Source organism: Macrobrachium rosenbergii, chromosome 8 (genome assembly GCF_040412425.1).
Source record: "Macrobrachium rosenbergii isolate ZJJX-2024 chromosome 8, ASM4041242v1, whole genome shotgun sequence".
In the NCBI taxonomy this organism is placed as follows: domain Eukaryota; kingdom Metazoa; phylum Arthropoda; class Malacostraca; order Decapoda; family Palaemonidae; genus Macrobrachium; species Macrobrachium rosenbergii.
Window position 1 is genome coordinate 37,376,468 of NC_089748.1, and position 14,168 is coordinate 37,390,635.

Below are 14,168 nucleotides of genomic sequence, written 5' to 3' on the forward strand. Positions count from 1 at the left end.
TACATTCTTATATCTCCCTGTGTTTCCCAAACTGAAACTTGATCGGAACATTCATTTGTCTGTGAAAACTCTTATTGCGCAAACAATCGAGAGTCCCTTCTTGTTCTACATGTTAAACTGGCTTCTATAAAATCTCTCACTACGTATTATGCAAATGGAACGACAGAAGTTCAGTTTGTTTTTTTTAAAGTACCTAAGAAGAAGACTGTTTCTAAGGTTCCAAAAAGTTTTTATTTTAGCACTTTTTATATCACATAGACCCCAGAAATTGGCACCTCGAAATCATTAGCACGCATCAGAATTCTTCTCTCTTACGAAGAACGGAAATGGAACAGAAGAAAGTAAGAACTATCTTTGAAAGTAAGAACTATCTTTGAAAGTAAGAACTATCCTTAAAGTTTTGTTTGTTTGTCGCAGGTGGCATAAAACGAGGCGTCGGTGTCCTCGCAGGAGCCACAGGACACGGCGTCACTCGGGGCTCCGTCGACGGCACTCGAATCCGGAGAGGTTCCGTGAGGACCCGACTTGGAATCCCCTCCCCCGTCGCCGCCCACGGTCTCCACGCCCGCGGAGCGGGTGGACCCCCCGTAGACACTGGCCGCGTCGCGGCTGCACCAATAGTCGCCGTCGGAACGGGTCGAACCCCCACTGTACACCTGCGTTTGATCTGTCCGTAGCAACGCGTCACTTTCCAGGGACACCTGCCGCCTCGGCCCCGCCCCGCCTCTGGAGTCTTCGAGAGCCGGCGAGCCCGGAGGGGACGCCCACCCGTAGAAATTCGGTCTGTAGTTGTGCGTTGGGATGGACGCCCCCGAGGAGGGGAAGGGCGCGATGCGGGTGGCGGCGTCGTGGCAACAGGGGCGCGACAGCGAGTACAGCGACCCGCCGGAGGCCTTGACGGGCTTCGAATGGCTGCAGCGACTGGTGCGACCGCTGTTGTTGCGACGGCACGAAGACGACGAGGAGGAGTTCCGGGATCCGCAAGTGTTGCAGCGCCCGTGCCCGTGGGAGTGGCCGTGGCTGTGGACGTGGCTGTGGTGCCCGTGGCACTGGCTGCTGTGGCTGCAGGAGTGGGAGCAACAGCGGTTGTCCTCGTCCCTGCGGAGGGCGTCAGTGAGGCCGTCGATGCTTTGGTAGGTGTTGGTCGAGCCGCCGTAAGGGGAGCCTCCCCCCTCCAGGCTGGCGGTTCGGGAGGGCCGGGGAGATGCCACTCGAGTGGCAGAGTGGCAGAGTAGCAGGTCAAGGTCAGATTAAGGGTGAAAGCTGGCCCTCCTACTTTTCCAGAGATTAAAGAGAGGTTAAGAAAGATTAAGGTCAGATTAAGGTCAATAAATGTTGCTTTTTGAAATGTTGTCAATAAATGCTGATGTTGAGCGACAAGCCCGCCTACTTTTTCCAAAGATTAGGTCATAAATTCTGAAATGTTGAGCAACAAGCCTTCATACTTTTGAAGAAAGATTAAGATTAAGGTCAGATCAAGGTCAATAAATGCTGAAATGTTGAGCAACAAGCCTTCATACTTTTGAAGAAAGATTAAGATTAAGGTCAGATCAAGGTCAATAAATGAAATGTTGAAATGTTATTAAGGTCAGCAAGTCAATAAATGCTGAAATGTTGAGCAACAAGCCCTCCTACTTTTTCCAAAGATTAAGGTCAGATTAAGGTCAATAAATGCTGAAATGTTAGCAATAAGCCTTCATACTTTTGAAGAAAGATTAAGATTAAGGTTTTGAATAATGAAATTAAGCCCTCCTACTTTTTTCCAAAGACTAAGGTTAAGGTCAATAAATGCTGAAATATTGAATAAGGTCAATAAATGCTGAAATACTGAACAACAAGCCCTCATACTTTTGAAGACAGATTAAGATTAAGGTCAGATTAAGGCTAATAAATGCTGAAAGGTTAGCAACAAGCCTTCATAATTTTGAAGAGAGATTAAGATTAAGGCCCCATTACGGTCAATAAATGCTGAAATATTGAACTACAAGCCCTCATACTCTTTCCAATAAATTCCTGGCCCTTGGCGTCAAAAGCACAGTCAGACATGCATCTATTTCTTCGTTCATTCATTAATTTAGCTATACAACCTCATATTTACATACTACTATACAACCTTGTATCCAAATATTTATTCATATATCTGATACTCTCGGGAGAAGCTTGAAGAGGTCATCTTTGCAAAAAAAAAAAAAAAAAAAAAAAAAACCTGCCTGTAGTTTATGCCTGGACAATTTTGCGTGAATCACTTATCACACTTGACTTAGTAAAGTTTGATTCTTTAATTACCAAGATTAATCCACTTTACACAAGTTTATCCAATCTCATGTGAAACTTTTATTCCTAATTAAATAACATAAACTTATATCCAGTACATTTTCCTAAGTTCAAGTCCCGAACTAATAACCCGAAGTGTTGCCAATTAATTAAGCTAATGCATACATAGGCCTAACAACGTCATTGTACTCTTCACAGGATGGGTGAACAAAAACAAAGCAAGTAAAAATGCGCCGAAGTTTCTTCGGCGCAATCGAGTTTCCTTTATAGCCGCTACAGCTTATAATCAAGGCCACCGAAAACAGATCTATCTTTCGGTGGTCTCGGTATAATGCTGCATGGGCTGTGGCCCATGAAATTCTAACCAAGGCCTGTAGTGGCCTGTCCTATATCGTTGCCAGACGTACCATTATGGCTACCTTTAACCTTAAAATAAAAGCTACTGAGGCTAGAGGGCTGTAATCTGGTACGTCTGATGATTGGAGGGTGGATGATCAACATACCAATTTGCAGCCCTGTAGCCTCAGTAGTTTTTAAGATCTGAGGCCGGAGAGAAAAAAAGTGCGGACGGACGGACAGACAAAGCCGGCACAATAGTTTTTTTCTAAAGAAAACTAAAAAAAAAAAATGTTACGCTTCAGTTTCACAGAACTCACAAAAGCCTGGCGGATTATTCTGCAGCTCATTACAGAAGTTCTGAAAGCCATTATCACTGGCAAGCACAGTCGAGAGGCCTCCGGTTACTTCTGACTGCATATAGTAATCACGTAAGCACATCCAGGATCTCGTCCTCCCAAACAGTTTGGTAACCCTCCAGCCAAAGTTACTCAGTCGTTCTGATTCGATATCCGCTCATGATTCAAGGAACTTTGGAGTGGCGGCTGATATTCTGATTGCATATAGGATATTTGCTCAAGCGCTAACACTCACTCACTCACTCACTCTCTCTCTCTCTTAATCAAAGCATTAGACTTGGTTTTATGTACCCAACACACTGAAATATTGATTCGTGTCGATAGTGGTTTTTGGATGTTGGCAAATCTGACTCAGTGTTCGTCACAATGTAAGTTTTTTAGTTTTCTGAAAAGAAAACTATTGTGGTTTTGTCTGTCCGTCCGCACTTTTTTCTGTCCGCCCTCATATCTTAGAAACTACTGAGGCTAGAGGGCTGCAAATTGTTATGTTGACCATTCACCCTACAATCATCGAACATACCAAATTGCGGCCCTCCAGCCTTAGTAGTTTTTATTTAACTTAAGGTTAAAGTTAGCCATGACCGTGCATAGGCCAGGCCACCATTGTGCCGTAGTTCAAGTTTCGTGGACCGCGGCTCATACGGCATTATACCGTGACTACAGAAAGATGGATCTATTTTCGATGACCTTGATTATACGCTGTAGCGGCTGTACAGAAAACTTGGGTGTATTTTGTACTCGTTTTATACCTACAACAATCACTTTAAAATCTACGTTATTCTAACATCAGCAAGACATTTTGTAATGAGAAATATATGACGTCAAAATGACCCAAGAATGTGACACGCCACACCAACCTCCTCCAAGGTGTTAGTTCTTGAAAACTCTCTGTGTCTGTGGGAGCCGGGCGGGGGCTGGGGCGGGGGAGGGGACCAGATCCCGTAGGGTCAGCGCTACCCCCTGGGGGAGAAAAAGAAAATAAAAACAGATTATTTAGAACTACCTTAAACAGAATGTTTTTTTTTTTTTTAGTCAGGTAGTGCACCAGCGGATCCGGGTGGGGGGGGGGGCACCTGGGGCCCCTCCCATGAAAAATAATGACAAAATATTAATATTGAAGATTTAGATAATAATAACATAAATGAGAAATATACAAATGGGAAAAACTTTTCAAACATTTATTATAGAAATAATAAAATTTTGAAAAAAATTATAACAATAATCTTAATAGTTTTATTTATATTTATATATATATATATATATATATATATATATATATATATATATATATATATATATATATAAATTTATAATGTATGAATAATATGAAAATTTTTCTGGATCTGCTAATGAGGTAGTGAATATATTACAATAACAGAATAATAGACTCAGTTGCTCAAATAAATTCAAAACAGATACCTAACAATAAGGCATTTTTAGCTAGGTAATTTATATGAAAATGCATGACTTTTTACTAAGTTTTTTTCTATCAAATATCTTAAATATATTTAATCACCTTTCTCGATAAAGTTTGTGGTCAAGAAAATTCAAAACATATTAGTTAGAACTACCTTAACAAAAAAGGCACTTTTATTCATCTAATTAATATAAAATTGTGTGATATTTTTTTCAGCAACTTCAAGCAATTAAAATCTATATGGACGCCAAATTTATCTACACTTCTCGACAAATCTTGTGGCCAATACAGCATTTTCTTTTTTTGTCTGCTAATTTATATAAAAGTGAACACTCTTTCATTATAGATAGTATCTATAGCTATGAAAATCTATACGGAAGCTGAAATTCATCAACACTCTTCGATAAAGACTGTGGCCAAGAAAATTGAAAACAAATTAGATACAAGAATCTTACAATGTGGTAATTTAAGTCTGCTTATTTATATAAAAGTGTACGATTTTTTTATAGACAATATCTATAGCTATGAAAATCTATACGGAAGCCGAAATTCATCAACACTCCTCGATAAAGATTGTGGGTTGTGGTCAAGAAACTGAACACTAATTAGCTAGAAGTATCTAACAATATGGTAATTCAAGTCTGTTTAAATATATAAAAATGTACGATTTTTTTTTTAGACATCTATAGCTACGAAACCTATATGGACGCCGAAATTCATCAACACTCCTCGATAGAGGCTGTGTGGGCTTAGTTCCCCAGGGCGTAAAATTAGATCCCTCGCTGTCAATCGGTCTCCACAAAGGAAACCAATTATCGCCCCAAAACCAACAGATGAATGTCAGCCGGTAGTAGGTCGATTAGCCCAATTCGACGAGAGCGTTTCTTTTCCTCTTTTTTTTTTTTTTTGTGGGTTGGATATCTCTCGCCATTTCGGGGCTCTACGGAACGGCAAGAGTATTAGCTTAATTAATTATAAAAATAAAATGTCCTTGTTTGGGAACTTATTATTTTTACGAAATTTTTTTTTCACAATTTTTTTTATGTTCCTGTTCACTTAAATAAATTAGTGAGTGAATAAACAAATAAACTATATATATATACACTATATACATATATATGTCTATATTTAAATTATATAGACATAAACACATACAGTATGTGTATATATATATATATATATATATATATATATATATATATGTATAATTTAATATATATATACATATGTATAGTGTATATATATTCTTGTTTATTTACTTAATTTATTTAAGTGAAGCATATATATATATATATATATATATATATATATATATATATACATATATACATATATATATATATATATATATATATATATATATATATATATATATATATATATATATATATATATATACATACATATACATATATGAAAAAGGGGAGGGGGAGATTGACCCCTCCTGGCGAAAAAAAACAAAAGACTGATTACCACCTGCAAGAAAGATTCACACAAGGACTCGAGCCGTACAGAAAGACACGGGAGAATGGCCAACACTGAACAATTAAGAAGCAATACCTGCAAAAAACTCGCTGACCACCTCCTACCTTGTGGAGCAAGTGAGGCTGCGAGGTGAAAGGGTTGACGCTGTACGGGGACACGCCCTTGGAGGAATGGCGGGCTATGTTGTGCCCTATGGTCGTGCTGAGGGCGCCTCTGGGCGTCGACGTCAGTCGAGGGCCTCCTCCGGAGAAGGAGAGGCTCGAGGATCCGAGAAGGCCCGGGGAGGAGGTCTCGATGAAGAAGGGCCGTTTGGACTCCGTGATGCATTTTTCTTGAATGAGAGAAAATAAATGTCATTGGTGCTTTTTTGTTGAATGAGAGAAAATAAAGGTCATTGATGTTTTTTTCTTGAATGAGAGAAAATAAATGTCATTGGTGCTTTTTTGTTGAATGAGAGAAAATAAGTATCGATGCTTTTTTGTTGAATGAGAGAAAATAAATATTGATGCATTTTTCTTGGATGAGAGACAATAAATATCATTGATGCATTTTTCTTGAATGAGAGAAAATAAATGTCATTGGTGCTTTTTTCTTGAATGAGAGAAAATTAACAGTATCGATGCATTTTTCTTGAATGAGAGACAATAAATATCATTGATGGTTTTTTCTTGAATGAGAGAAAATAAGTATCGATGCATTTTTGTTGAATGAGAGAAAATAAATATTGATGCATCTTTCTTGAATGAGAGAAAATAAATATTGATGCATTTTTCTTGATTGAGAGAAAATAAATGTCATTGGTGCTTTTTTCTTGAATGAGAGAAAATTAACATCATTGATGCTTTTTCTTGAATGAGAGAAAATAAATGTCATTGATGCTTTTTTCTTGAATGAGAGAAAATAAGTATCGATGCTTTTTTGTTGAATGACAGAAAATAAATATTGATGCATTTTTCTTGGATGAGAGACAATAAATATCATTGATGCATTTTTCTTGAATGAGAGAAAATAGATATTGATGCATTTTTCTTGAATGAGAGAAAATAAATATTGATGCATTTTTCTTGAATGAGAGAAAATAAATGTCATTGGTGCATTTTTCTTGAATGAGAGAAAATAAATATTGATGCATTTTTCTTGAATGAGAGACAATAAATATCATTGATGCATTTTTCTTGAATGAGAGAAAATAGATATCGATGCATTTTTCTTGAATGAGAGACAATAAATGTCATTGGTGCTTTTTTCTTGAATGAGAGAAAATAAATATTGATGCATTTTTCTTTAGTGAGAGACAATAAATATTGATGCATTTTTCTTGAATGAGAGGCAATAAATATTGATGCATTTTTCTTCGATGAGAAAATAAATATTGATGCATTTTTCTTGAATGAGAGAAAATAAATATTGATGCACTTTTCTTGAATGAGAGAAAATAAATATCATTGATGAGAAAATTTCACAGATGCTTGAATGAGAGAAAATAAATATCATTGATGCATTTTTCTTGAATGAGTGAAGAACAAAATTATTAATGCATTTTTCTTGAATGAGAGACGATAAATATTAAGTATCATCGTTTGAGAGAAAATAAATATCACTGATGCATTTTTCTTGAATGATAGAAAATAAATATCATTGATGCATTTTTCTTGAATGAGAGAAGAAAAAAATTATTAATGCATTTTTCTTGAATGAGAGACGATAAATATTAAGTATATCATCGTTCAAATCTACGATTCACTGTGGAAATCGTGGCAGACAACAGATATCATCAAGTGTCATCGTACAAACCTAATATTGACTGTGAGAATCGTTTCAGGCTTTGAATAAACACTGTTATATTAGGACATAACTCAGATTATGGTATTATGTCAGGTCTTATCATAGAGAGGAATTACATGGCTATACGTTTACTCAATACACCAGCTTGATATTCAAGCATAACTTTCATAACACTTATCAAATGCAGGTTTGTTATCTATGTGATGCGTGATGCTTTCTATTACTAAAAATAATAAAACTGAAGCCAATGCCTGTTTTATATTTTGAAAATGAAACGATGCAATGACTCTGATCACTTTATAAATTTTGGCTACAATTCATAAGCCATCCTTAGACGATAAGGCCACAGTGAATCTATTTCGCAAGAAGTTTTTGCACTAAAATGGTCTGTTTCCTTAAACAATGCAGAATTCAGATCTTATTATGTCAAACTTCATCCAGGGCCAGGTGGTGGCCAATCCTATATCGTTGCCAGAAGCACGAGTATGGCTAACTTTAACCTTGAATAAAATAAAAACTACTGAGGCTAGATGGCTGCTATTTGGCACGTTTTATGACTGGAGAGTGGATGACCAACATGCCAATTTGCAGCCCTCTAGCCTCTGTAGTTTTTAAGATCTGAGGGTGGACAGAAAAAGTGAGGACAGAAAAAAGTGCGAACAGAAAAAAGTGTGGACAGAATAAAGTGCGGACGGGCAGACAAAGCCGGTACAATAGTTTTCTTTTAATAAAACTAATAAAAACTGAAGCCAAACCCTGTTTTCAACTGAGATCATAACTGATTAAAAAAATTAACAGTAAAATACATTTGAAAACTCCTCAGATTCTGGCTGCAATTCATAAGCTATTCCCTCCAAGATAAGTCCACCTGATTCCATTTTACAAGTTTTAGCACTATTATTATTATTATTATTATTATTATTATTATTATTATTATTATTATTATTCAGTAGATGAAACCTATCCATTTGGAATAAGCCCACCAAAGGGGCCACTGAAATGAAATTTAAGCTTCCAAAGAATATTATTATTACTATTATTATTACTATTATTATTATTAGATGATTATTATCCATATGGAATTATTCAGCACAGATGGGCCACTGACTTGGTTCAAGCACCAAAGATTTTATTATTATTATTATTATTATTATTATTATTATTATTATTATTATTATTATTATTATTCAGAAGATGAACCCTATCCATATGGAACAAGCCCACCACAGGGGCCACTGACTTGAAATTCAAGCTTCCAAAGAATATCAAGTTGTTCATTAGGAAGAAACAAGAAGAAGTAAAGGAAAATACAAAAAGAAGAGACACCAAAGTGATTTGTTTCGTTGTACGTACAAAAAAAAAGGGGGTGGGGAGGAGGAGAGTGAAGTGATAAAAAAAAACTTGATAAAGACAAATGCCGGAAGGACGTATTGATAGTTTGCTGTCAATACGCAAACACGAGGTGTAAACAGTTGGCCTGACAACAAACGGTCCTATTTCAAATACCTTGACTACGTCCATAAGATCTTTTCATTTATTTATTTTTAGTTTTCTGAAAAGAAACCTATTGTGTCGGCTTTGTCTGTCCGTCCGCACTTTTTTTCTGTCCGCCCTCAGATCTTAAAAACTACTGAGGCTAGATGGCTGCAAATTGGTACGTTGGTCATCCATTCTCCAATCATCAAACATACCAAATTGCAGCCCGCTAGCCTCAGTAGCTTTCATTTTATTTAAGGTAAAAATTCAAACATAATCGTGCTTCTGGCAACGATATATGCCAGGCCACCACCGGTCCGTGGTTTAGGTTTCATGGACCGCGGTTCATACAGCATTATACCGAGACCACCGAAAGATAGATCTTTTTCGGTGGTCTTGATTATACGCTGTACAGAAAACTCGATTGTGCCGAAGAAACTTCAGCGCATTTTTTACTTATTTTTATTTAACATCGACCTCAAGACAGGGAGCATATACTGATACCCTTTGTTGTTTATGAGGGCTTTGGAAGAAATTGGCGATGATTTTGACTTATGTAAAAAAAAAAAAAACAGAATAGAGGAAATGCAGCAACAATATAAAATTGACTGGCGAAACCCATATCTCTTATATTATGAGGAATATATCTTATTTTACATGTCAAATAAAAATTGTGACTTCCCTTGTGATATGCTTTAGCTGAAAATAACCATGGCGTCCCCCACCCCCACCTCTCCCCAAAAAAAAAAAAAGGAAATGAAAATGTCATGGACAATCAACCCGAAAAACCTTACTTGAAAAACAAATGCTACGCAGAATAGACTAGAATAGAATATAGAATTTAGACCAAAGTCCAAGCTCCGGGACTTATGAGGTCATTCAGCGCTGAAACGGAAATTGACAGTAATAAGAAGGTTTGGAATGTGCAACAGGAGAAAAACCCCAAAGCAGTTGCACTATGAACCAATTGTTTGAGAGGGTGGAAAGTCAGATGGAAGGAAGGGAATATGAACGGAGGTACAGTAAAAGGAATGAAAGAGGTTGCAAGGTTGCAGCTAGGGGCCAAAGGGACGCTGCAAAGACCCTTCAGTAATGCCTACGGTGCACCAAGTGAGGTGCACTGGCGGCAATATCTCCCTACGGGGGCAAATGCTACACACATTTACTCACAGGCATTTTAAAATACACCCAAAAATTGACAAATTTTTGTTAGAGTCGTTGATTATCCAAGGCATCAGTGTTTCTACTTTTATATATATATATATATATATATATATATATATATATATATATATATATATATATATATATATATATATATATATATATTTTAAATATGATTATAATAATATTTTATATTTATATTTTAAAGGTGATTATAATAATATTTTTATTTTCATTTTGGCTTGAGGGTGGATAATAATCTTATTCATCGAATAAGAAGTTAATTCATGCGATATGGTAGGATGGTGAAGAAGGGGTGTCCCGGTAATGATTACATTAGTTAGGGTACCATCACTAAAAAAAGGACTGAGAACCACTAGGTTGGAGAAACGCAGGTCGATTCACCTGTCAAAATTTACCATTTTCTGAACCTGGTTTTGTCATCTGATCTAGTGAATGGGCATACCAGTCATCACTAGACTTCCCCAAGTCATTTTTGAGCTTTTAATCCTGATTAAAACCACTACACTCCATAACTTCAATTGGAAAACTTTTCCATAACACGAGGAAATATATACTGATCTTGCCTTCTGATAAAAAAAAAAAACTTAGGTCCCTTATCAAGATAGGGCTCGGTAACTTCTGAAAACCCAACTTTCCTTCCCCCTTCTCGTCCACCATATTGGATTTACGGGTTGCTCTGCTGGTGTGGTGTGAGTCACTAACTTTCTTTCTCGTTTGTCAGCAGATTATTTCCTAAGTGATTACGATCCTCTTAATCCCCTTCTGCTCTGCACATCACTAATTCTGAATAATCTCCAAACACACACACTCCTCACGAGCTCTTCAGGACTCGTGGTTTCATGAGAACAAACACAGTGTCTGCTCTGACTCTGTAACTGAACAGTTCTTCAAGGAATCTGTACACGAACTGATTTCTGGGCTTTGCTATCTCCGCTTCCTTTCAATTCATGCCACGTTCCATTCGTCTGGAATCAGGTGAAGTGGTCTGATTCTAGTAGATAAGAATCAGATGAATATTTTGCTCAACAAATGTTCATAAGTCATCTAGGATCTTAATCCTTTTCTTCAGATCAATAATATGGACTCTTAAGTCATTTGACAATATGGACTCTGTAAGTCATTTGACAATATGGACTCTGTAAGTCTTTTGACAATATTGTCTGACGCTCTTTTAGTTAAACTGAGTTGAATTGAATATAGGATTTAGGCCAAGGGCCAAGCACTGGGACATATGAGGTCATTCAGCGCTGAAACGGAAATTGAAAGTAAAAAGGTTTGAAAGGTGTAACAGGAGGAAAACCTCAAAGCAGTTGCACCATGAATCAATTGTTAGGAGAGGGTTGAGGAAAATAAGATGGAAGAAAGAGAATATGAAGGGAGGTACAGTAAAAGGAACGAAAGGGGATGCTTCCCTCGATGAACTCACTGTCAGCTCAATATCTAATCGCTTCCACATTTCAAGTTTTGCTATCTCACCTACTCTCTTCAGCATCTTTATCAACTGTCTGTTGCATGTACTATAGGTCTCCCTCTATTTGACCTTTAGTTTTAGGAATAAACGAAACTGGATAACTTTGCGGAGGAAAATGCAAGGAGTCAAATCTTTAACTAAAGGCTTGACTCCATACATTTTCCGTCACAGATCTATTCAGTATCGCTTATTCCCAGTCTTAAATTCCTCTTCCTTCATCTTTCGACTCTTGTCAAACTATTTTTCGATTGCATTTGTTCAGCGTGCTATTCCTTGCCCTGGCAGGGCTCTGTAACTTCCTCTTCTGTGGTTTCTCTTTGCATTTTCATTCAAATGAAGGAGTGTCAAACAATACAGAGTCCATATTACTGATCTGAAGAAAAGGATTAAGATCCTGGACGATCTATAAACATATGCTGAGGAAAAGTATTCACCTGTTTCTTATCTGCTAGAATCACACCGTTCACCTGATTCCAAATGAATGGAACTAAGAATGAATTAAAATGAAACGGAGATAAAAAATCACAGAAACAAGATCATGTACAGATTCCTTAGAGAACTTGGAAATATAAGAGAATTATATGCTGATAACAGTAGACTGGGAGTTTCAGTTACAATTTTTCATAATAATTTTAGATGAAAATAGCCAACATCGCGGATCTGATATTTAAGCTATTCACAGACACGATTGTAATGTAAACTACCAGTATCCTAAATTCAAAATATATATTATGGTGACGAAAACATAAAAACAACTCTTGACTTAATATAAACATGATTTGAATGAAGAAGTGAGTTCAAAGCACTGAGCTCGATATGACTACATTTTTTTATTACTATACATCAGTATAACATCAACTTTCACTGGATATCGAGTAAAGAGTCTAGATTTCATCCCATCATCACGGCAGGATGCATTCAACCAGTGGTTCTTTATCTGGGGAAGTCAGCAATTTCAGGGGGGCGAGCCCTAGGGAAGATTTAAAAATTCTCTAATTCTATTCGTTATTCTCTTAACAAGAGTGAGGAGCTAATATTCAGAGGTTTATGGCCAAATGCAAAAGTCTCCTTAGAGCATTAGTTTCCTCTAGTCTACTACTCAGGTTAGACTCGTTGGGCTGACCATGTTTTTTTTTTATTTTCCTATAAATCTGGGAGGGAATTTTACTCATAGATGCAAGGGGGGGGGTGGTGGAGGGAAGGACCAACTCTTTGAAGAGGGCGTGGTAATGAAAAGGTTAAGAACTACTGGATTAAACTGGAAATAATCAAACATAACTTTTCTCAGAGTGCGATCAGGAATAAAAAGGGAGAGAGAGAGAGAGAGAGAGAGAGAGAGAGAGAGAGTACCTTTTTCTAAAACAAAGCGTATTATGAAACCAGCAGTAAAAGGAACGAGAGAGAGAGAGAGAGAGAGAGAGAGAGAGAGAGAGAGACTAAGCCCCCTTTTTTTTTTTTTATCAAACCAAACGTATTACAATACAGGCTGCGTGAAAGGCCTCTAGCCATCACTAAAAAAACGGCACTGTTATGTTGGTAATAACATTTGTTTACCTGCGTGATTCATCCGGCGAGAATCTCTCAGAGTTGAATTAAGATTTTTTCGGAACCACTGCTTTAATGAGGACCATCCCTTTTTTTTATTTCTGTTTTTCCATCGCGTTTCCTCAGTTTATCTCATTACCAGTCGGGATATCAATTACTGCTTGAAAAATCTACCGAACCTGGAATGAGGAGGACCTTTGCTGGTGCTACGGACGCATTAATGCTCACCGGTTTCGTATTCCGGAATGACAACATTCCGACTGGGATGCAGAGAGGTTGGGAATTACCAGCGGGAGATGATAACAAGGAGAGTTCGATATGCAGTGCCTATCGTTGTTGAGAAGGATTGTGAAAGGAATACTTTGAGAGAGAGAGAGAGAGAGAGAGAGAGAGAGAGAGAGAGAGAGAGAGAGAGAGAGAGAGAGAGAAAGAGTTTCGAACGCCTGAGGGGAAGTGTTAACTGATGTTAATGTGAAAAGTCGAAAATGTTTCAAATACATCTCAAGGGAGAATAGACTTTGTCTTTGAGCGTTTTAGATGTTTTATCAAATATGTATAATACGGTGAAAATTAATTCTATTCAGGAAGGTGCTCTTGGTTTGGTAATCTGTGAAGAGGAACTTATTTTTCAGCTAAAAGGGAAGGACTTCCCACTATCTTCTCTATTCTCATATTGTTAGTTTTGATGTGACTTATGATACTGTACATCTCATCAGAGAGAATAGTGAACCATATTGCCCTAAAATGTAAGACTAAAGTATCTGCAAAAATACGAAACTGAGAAAAATGGTACATACTGCAGTTTTCCCTTGCCTTACTACTAATTTTGCAG

The 14,168-nt window shown here is 37.2% G+C and overlaps 1 protein-coding gene across 1 annotated transcript in view; it reads right to left on the reverse strand.

Annotated features, from left to right (window-relative positions):
• Nucleotides 1-258: 258 nt before the first annotated feature.
• Nucleotides 259-14,168, reverse strand: part of LOC136840714 (protein sax-3-like) — a 653,455-nt gene continuing 639,545 nt past the window's right edge. Inside the window, 4 exon segments of the mRNA XM_067107529.1 lie at nt 259-1,223; nt 3,809-3,899; nt 3,901-3,929; nt 5,976-6,202. Of these exon segments, the coding sequence (XP_066963630.1) occupies nt 393-1,223; nt 3,809-3,899; nt 3,901-3,929; nt 5,976-6,202 (1,178 nt within the window). The 3' untranslated portion in view covers nt 259-392.